Here is a 7975-nt window from a genome sequence, read left to right on the forward strand (position 1 = left end):
TTTCCCGTGTTTTCTTTTGCTGGTGATGATACACGAGACATGTGAATTTTACCAGGGATTGTTCGTAAGCTAAGGCACTCTTCTTCTTTACGAGAAGAGTAGACCTGTTAAGGATTATCGCATGACCAGTGCTTCAAGTGTCATTACCTTGCTTATGATTGGAAAGTCTTTGTACGCTTATCTCAGATACGTTATTGACACAGCTTGAAATGTCTTGCTTCACCTACAATTCATCTGTGTGTTCATATCGTTCATCAGGATTTTGCAACAGAAGTAAATCTACTAGTGCGAACTAGTCATGGTAGTGTCTCACTTCCCCAAATGCAATTAAATAATACAAAGTAGATGTTTCTTGATAAGAAATTTGAAAGTACAATGAAAGGTATTAGTGATATAAACCTTATTAATTTCTTTAGCAAATTTATGACTTATGTTGGGAATGTGATGAATTGGTATAGAGTTCTTGTACAAAACAAAAAGAGGCTTTGAAGGTGTCCAATTTATTAAATGTTATTTTACAACAGTGACTATAAATAACAAAGATGTTCAATAGTTATACTTATTGAATAAAGAACTCTTTCAGGAAAATTGTAAATTTTGATGAATATATATATATATATATATATATATATACATATGTATTTCTATTGTAATTTATCCAATGTAATTTAAATAGTAATAAAATATTTGCTTAATAATGCAAGTTTTTGTGAAACAAATTTATTGAATTAATTTGCAAAAATATCTTTTAGCATCCACGAGGGAGTAGATTAAGTCTAGAAATATGTTTTGCTCATCAACCAATAAAATACATGCCCATTATTTTGAACTTTGAAAGTGGTGGACAAATAATGAATAATAAATAGAATTATTTGTTTATATAAGTGTTTAAATGTTTAAAAAATAGAACATGTAATAAAAATAATTTTCTTAATGTCAAGGTGGTATATTTTGTGTAGAAAATCCAAATATAATGTTGGATAGCAATAAAAGTATTAATCCTCTCAATACATTAACTTATTTAGTTATTTTAAATATTTCTTCTATCCTTTGGTTGCTTTGGCCATCGCTACATATCTATTTGTTTTTCATGTGGAGTTTCAATTACAAAAATAACAATAAAATAAAATTAGATTTTTCCATGAGCTCTATTTAGATTTACCTTAATGTTAAATAAGTATGTTTCATAATTTATAGCCTTTGGAATTGATTCTCATTGATCAAATGCATCGCTGAATTTGGTATCTCTATGACCGCCGAAACCATTGCACATAGAGATATCACACTTATTTAAATAAGTCTTACATTTGATATCTCTATATTTAATTTTAAAAATTGAATAGAGAGAAAACAATAGAGACCATGGTTTGCATTGAAGGAGTGAACCATGTCTCAAATAAGATCACTAATATAATGTCTTCAATAACAATAAGTTTGGTGGTGGTGGTTTTTTTCTTAACTATACACATGATGGTTTTTAGAAAAAAATAGATAAATAGCTATTTTTTCTTTTTTAAACATCTTTAATGAATTTCTTCATTGATCATTTTTTCCATAAATTAAACATATTAGAAAATATTTATTAGTTGTTGGTTCTTTCATTTGTTTATAAAACTATTTCATAAATAGATATAATATTTTGTCATGACTAATATATTTAAGGACAACCACAAATTAAAAATATATCAATAAAAAAAGAAAAAAGAAATATATATATATAATTAAATAAATATAAAAAATATATAATAAAATAAATAAATTAAATATTATTTATATTAAGAAAATAAAGTAAAATATTTTTACTCATAAAATGTGATTAGATGGCAAAATCCACAAAATAAATTTTATTTGTAATTTTTTTTTATATAAATTGTTGATATTGTGAAGACAACTATTAACCAACTCTTGGATTTTAAAAAAAGATTAATGTTTGTATTGTGCTTTACAAGTTTTATAGAATTCATGTAAAAAATTATTGAACATCTTTTTAAAAAATAAAAATATGATCTTTTAATTTAGATTTTAATTTTATTAGTATTCAAGGTATTTTCATCCAATTTATACTTTGTCAAATTCAAAATTAAGTGGTTGTGTAGATTAATTTCTTTTACATATGTTAAAGATAAATGAACAAAGATAAAAGAGTCTTTTGAAGAAAGAAATGAAAAAGATATGATTAGTAGTCGTTATTACAAGTCAAAGATTGGCCAAGGTCTATGCATAAATTCTTTCGAATAAAATATAAGCTCAAGCTACATACACATCTTAATTTGATATATACACTGACATTTCATATTGCTATATGCACATCCAAAAAATATAGATACATATGTATATAATATAGATACACATGTATAAATTGAACAATGACACAATCCATTTTATGTTTATTCTTTTTAATAAGATTGAGTTTTCTATACTAGAAAAGTGTGGGCTTTTTATCAAAGTGTCGTTGGACTCAAGCACTTAGATTCCACCTCTAATATGTCAAAAGATTAGCAACTATTACTTATAAGACAATTAGCAATGAATGAGAAATCACTTGTAATTTGAAACAAATTATGTATATAGTGACAGATGGCATGTTTGGATTCTATTGATGAACAACTTATCCATACTCATTGTGGCAAATAAAAAGATAGAATGAGATTCACAAACAGACAATGAATAAAAAACTAGCTAGTTTCAAAGTCATTGATGAAATGCTTAATGTTTGTCAACAATGTTTGTAGCAATTGTTAGTTTGTAGGTATCTATTCACGGTTTTTATGCCAAACCTCAGTAGCCATGGATATGTGCTTGTAATTATTCTTTGAAACTGCTACAAGAATTGACAAGACATTAAAAATTATTGTAAGAGACATTGGAGGTTTGCTCTGAAAGGTATTATGGATGTATTATACAAGAGACCAAACAAAAAGTTAAAAAGAAGAGTTTTAATAAGAAAGCTAATAAAAACTTGATTAAACCAAATGTGTACAAGATCAACACCAAGAAAAGTAAGCTAAAATTCCAAAAGATAGAGATGTGTTGTTGAGACTAAGTCTCCCTTGAATCTTGACTCCAATATATACTAGGTATTAAGAAGCTTTTTGAAAAGTTTCTATGTTGCTTGAAGATAAAGTAGCTCTAGAAAGCTTCTCAAATAACTTTCTTAATCCTACTAGAAGTTTTTAGAATCTACTAGAATAGTCTAAGATTTTTTTTTAAATCTTTTGGAACCTTATAGAATCTAATAAAATATTCCTAAAATATTCTTAAAATCTTCTTGTTGGATATCCATAACACGTTGTTTACTTGATCCTACTTATTGACTTGTTTGTGAGATCATTAAAGGGAAGTTGCCACCTCTCTTATTTCCTTCTTCCTATCCTATTCCTTTCCCTCTCTTTTCGCAATTATATCAAGCAGATGGATCTACATAAAAACACCCAGTAAATCACAAACCTCCACATTCTTTTGGTGTGCACATAGTAATATGAAGTGTGTGTGCGTATGAAGCAACGTAGGATATACTTATGGCTTGAGCCTAAAATATTTTGAAAAAGTATGTATAATAATTCTAAACATTTAGTCAAAACAATAGAGTTGAAAATAATAAAAGACTATTTCTTTAACTTTTCGAAAGTAGAATAAAATAATAAATAATAAGTAATAATGATAATTTTATCAAAATACTATTATTTTACAAAGACCAAATGAATGCAATTTTCTTTGAAGATCTTAATTTTATATATATATATATATATATATATATATGTATAATTAAAATATCTAAATTACAATGAAAGAAAAATTCTTTACATGTATTATAATAAAAGCTATTTCTTTCTATAGCAAAAATTAAGAAAATAGATTAATCATTTTTTGATTGTACATTAGAAGGATATCAAAACAAAAATGGAACTAAATTACACTAAAATAGCATTTCTATGTTAAAAATGATTAAAAAAAAATAAAACAAAATAAATTATTATTCTTTTTCTAAAAAGAAGCAAAAATAAAAACCAATTTGAGAAGAAAAAATAAACAGGAATTGGAATTATGTTATTTAAGAAATGACTTTAATAAAATTACAATAAAAAAAAATTAATCTACTTGCTCATTTTAAAATAGAAATTCATTTTGTAAAGTTTCAGAAAAAAAAATCATGGATTCTTAGAGACCAGTGCAGAACTTTAGAATTTATATTATACAACAGGAAAGAGTTAAGATTGAATAAATAAACAAATGAATAATTAACAACAATCAAAGATTAAAAATTAAAATAAAATAGCCTTATCAAAAACCCAAAACAAAAATATCCTAAAAAAACTCACCAAGCTTTGTCACATTGCCTTTAACTTGAATAACATTAAATATTAGAATGAACACATTTATACTACAACTTACAAATCAGCTTCTTTATAATAATTTGAAGAAAAGCAAATTGGTTCCACATATTTTCATCCCTTTCACTTCAATTTGAGAATCAAAGACCATTACAGCTTTAATATTGTTTCCTGTGCTAGGTCAATTTCTCATAGCAAAACTCATAGATACCTCCATTGAGAAAATATATTATAGGGATTTGTAGAGGACTGTTCCCTACTACCTTCTTTATACTCATCTTTTACTTGAGAAATTTGAGGAACAAGACAAGCCCATTGAAACAAGTTATCTGCCAAATCCACCTTTAAACATTACCCAGACACCACTTCCTAGGTACTTCCACTGCACATTACAGTTCCACCGTGTCAAGCAAAGTCGCAATCAGAAGGGACTCGCTCATCCTGGAGTTAAATGAAATGGACCACTCTTTAAAATTAAAGAGTGAAACCCAAATTATCATAACGACATCTTCCAACTTCACAAGAGCAAAACCAAGGACCAGCAAGTCTGATAGAAAGTAAGCCCTACAAGATCACACTGACCTAAATTTCGATTAGGTTAGACAAACAACGGCGAACAGCAACCAATTTTATCTGTTCAACATCGATAATTTGGTCTCCAGTTTCACAAAAGTACCGTGCAGACTAATAATCTGTCAGACATATGTACGCACCCAGTAACTGTCATTCTTGAAATGCCCTAACTATAAACTGCATGCTGCACTGCAACGGCCTTCACATCCGCAGCCCCAGTTTCAGGACTGAACCGTAGATGTGTAGGGACAGTGCAAAAAAAACTCCCAAGGACAAAGTTGCCCACAACCAGCACGCGCATGACTCAAGCTCCCAAAAGCTATACGTCAAGGTGAGTGACGGAACATCGCAAAAACAAAATACATGCAGTCTGAATTCATAAATATCCCACTTCCAGGACTTCCAGGACACCCACTTCCCGGTCCTTCCACCCTATTCCCCAACCACGGACGCCCTGCTACCACATAACTCCACTAAATCGCCCTCCATACTCCATCGCCATGTACACTTCGCACTTCCGTTCCGTCTCTTCGCAGACCGGGAATCTCACCAACTTGTCCACCAGAGCTTCGTCCCTGTTCCTACGAACATAAACATCATCGACACTTAGGGTTACCACCCCCCCCCCCCCCACCTCCCACGCCCTCCGCTGCGTACGCCCCCAACACAAACCCAGCGTCGCACCCTCCTCAAATCTTGTCGATGTCTTCATCCTCGAATTCCACGTAGTCGTCACCGCCACCGTCTTCCTCATCGTCCATGCCTCCGGCGATACCCTCGTTCAGACGCACGTTCTCGGGCAGCTCGCTGTACGCCTTCAAAAGCCTGGCCTCGTCCGGCTGGTACTTCAGAATCACGTCCGCCTTGTCGTCCTGGTAATCTCTCAGACCCACCAATATGATGTCCCCCGACGCAATCCACACCTTTTTGTGCATCTTCCCCCGGATGTGGCAAAGCCGCTTAGTCCCATCGATGCACAGCGCCTCGCACCGCCCGTTCCCGAGCATCCTCAACACCTGCGCGTACTCCTGCCCATCCTCCTTGAACACCAGCTCCCGCTTCTCGTCCTCCGCCTCGTTCTTTCCTCTCTTCCGGTTCTTTCCTCCCTTTCCCTTGTTCTTCGGCATCCTTGCGGCTTCTCCTCACGCCCAAGTGCAACACCAATTCCTCCTCAGACCACCAAATCCTGGGGTGCGTCCACTGGGTCGCGGTTCGCACACGGATCCGCACTCGCAGCGGGGCTGCACCAAGCCTGAATGAAGCTCCTGGCTGGCTATGGATGGTAGTAGGGCGCAGCACGCACTAAAGGCACACTCACTCACTCGCACACAGCGAAAGCGGGCCGAGAGGCGGGTGCCTGTGGCCGCGTGAGGAGGACCCGTGACCGTCTTCTCACCCACCGCTAAAAGCCCTACCGGGTGAACGTGACCGTAAATGATGCTAATGTCGAAGCTTCGTAAAAGAGGATTGGCATGAATCCATATTCCTTACTAAAATTGAATGAAGCAGAAACCATGGTCTTCAAAGGAACTATCAACTAGTCTGCATGCACGACTTGAAACAGATTCAGAGCTCACCACCAGTATCCAAGGGTGTTGCATGAGTTCCTCAAGATTGAGACGTTGGTGCTTGCCCCAGCTCAGATAACACTCCACAAATGAGATAAACAAGTTGTCTTCGCACCCGACGGCAAACCTCATTTCTTACAGAAGCTGAGGCAGGTTCCTCGGTGTGGATCACATTGAGATGTCTTAGAGTGACAATCTCATCCTTCCGACCATTTCCCGGCACACTGGATGTAGTGTACACACCTGTTGCAAGCATGGCTTGCTTTTCCAGATCACGCCAAACCTTCGCAACGTTGAAAACAGACATGGACTCAGAGTATCTGCTCGTATAGCTACTGAATGCCCTGACTCTAGCGCGAGAAGTTGCAGAATCTCGGAGGGGTAATGTCAACGATGGTCGATAAATTCCCTTGGAATTCCAAATTTTTCTCCAGCATTTCCCATTCCTGAGAGGATAAAAATCAAGGTTCATGGAGGTGCGCTTGAAATCGTCACCGATCAAGGCCTCATCCCTGTGAGACATGTAAAGTTTCCTGGCTGTTGGAAGTTTTACACATGCTTCTGTGGCCGGAAAAAAGGGTAACTCATACCTCCTGAGCACTTGATTTCAACAGCTATGACAAAGCATTCATTTCTCAATACAACCATCTGCGTAGATCAGCTGAAGTACAACCTACGGAGGTTAAAGGTAGAGCACATGAAAGTTGGCGTACTCCTATCCACCACCATGAGCAGCCAAATGCAGGATATGGACTCCAATGTGGCGTCCTGCACAATTGAGTAGACGAATAAACCTCATACGACCAATCCCTGCGGAAAACCCCACTAGAAGCCAAGGTTTAATAATTCACATGCAAACAAAACGCAAACAGACATACACATGCTCAATCACCCTGGCAATCACAATTCAGCATGAGCTCAACCGTAAACGCCAAGGGCACGCTATCACGGGGAAGTTCTCCACATGGAAAGGTAACGGACATGGAGGAGGATACGAAATGGTTGCAGAAACAAGGAGCTGGAGCTTGATTACGGTGGGAAAGGGTAGGTAAGCAGGGTGTGAGCCTGCGATAGAGGGTCGCAATAGAAGGTAGGTGCACATACCACACTGCAGGTGAGCCCTGCTGGAGAGGGGCTGACGGCCATGTCCGGCTCTTGGTACATTCCCCGACTTTATTCCAACCAACACGGCTTCCTTAGCTTATATTATAATTGGAGCATCTAATTATAATCCATCACGTTTTTTTAGATTAAAACTAATTTTTCAAATTTATGTTGCTTAAAAAAAAATTAACAAAAAAAATCAACTAACTTCTCATTCCTACTTTAAGATAATGAATAATGCTAACTTTAAGGCTTTTGACTACCATCTTCTTAGATGTTTTATATTTTTTATAAAATATAAAGATGACCACAATCTTTACATTTTGTATTTTAGTATTCACATTTATACTAATATAGAAAGTGATTCCTTCAATATTTTCCAAGGAATCACTTTTTATA

The 7975-nt window shown here is 34.9% G+C and overlaps 1 protein-coding gene across 1 annotated transcript; it reads right to left on the reverse strand.

The window, feature by feature from the left end:
• Positions 1-4884: 4884 nt before the first annotated feature.
• Positions 4885-6588, reverse strand: LOC112279977 (eukaryotic translation initiation factor 1A). The gene has a single exon (XM_024514819.3). The coding sequence runs from the start codon at positions 6029-6031 to the stop codon at positions 5594-5596; it is 438 nt and encodes a 145-aa protein (XP_024370587.1). The 5' UTR covers positions 6032-6588; the 3' UTR covers positions 4885-5593.
• Positions 6589-7975: the final 1387 nt, after the last annotated feature.

The sequence above is a fragment of the Physcomitrium patens genome, chromosome 3 (genome assembly GCF_059467195.1).
Source record: "Physcomitrium patens ecotype Gransden chromosome 3, ASM5946719v1, whole genome shotgun sequence".
Lineage (NCBI taxonomy): Eukaryota > Viridiplantae > Streptophyta > Bryopsida > Funariales > Funariaceae > Physcomitrium > Physcomitrium patens.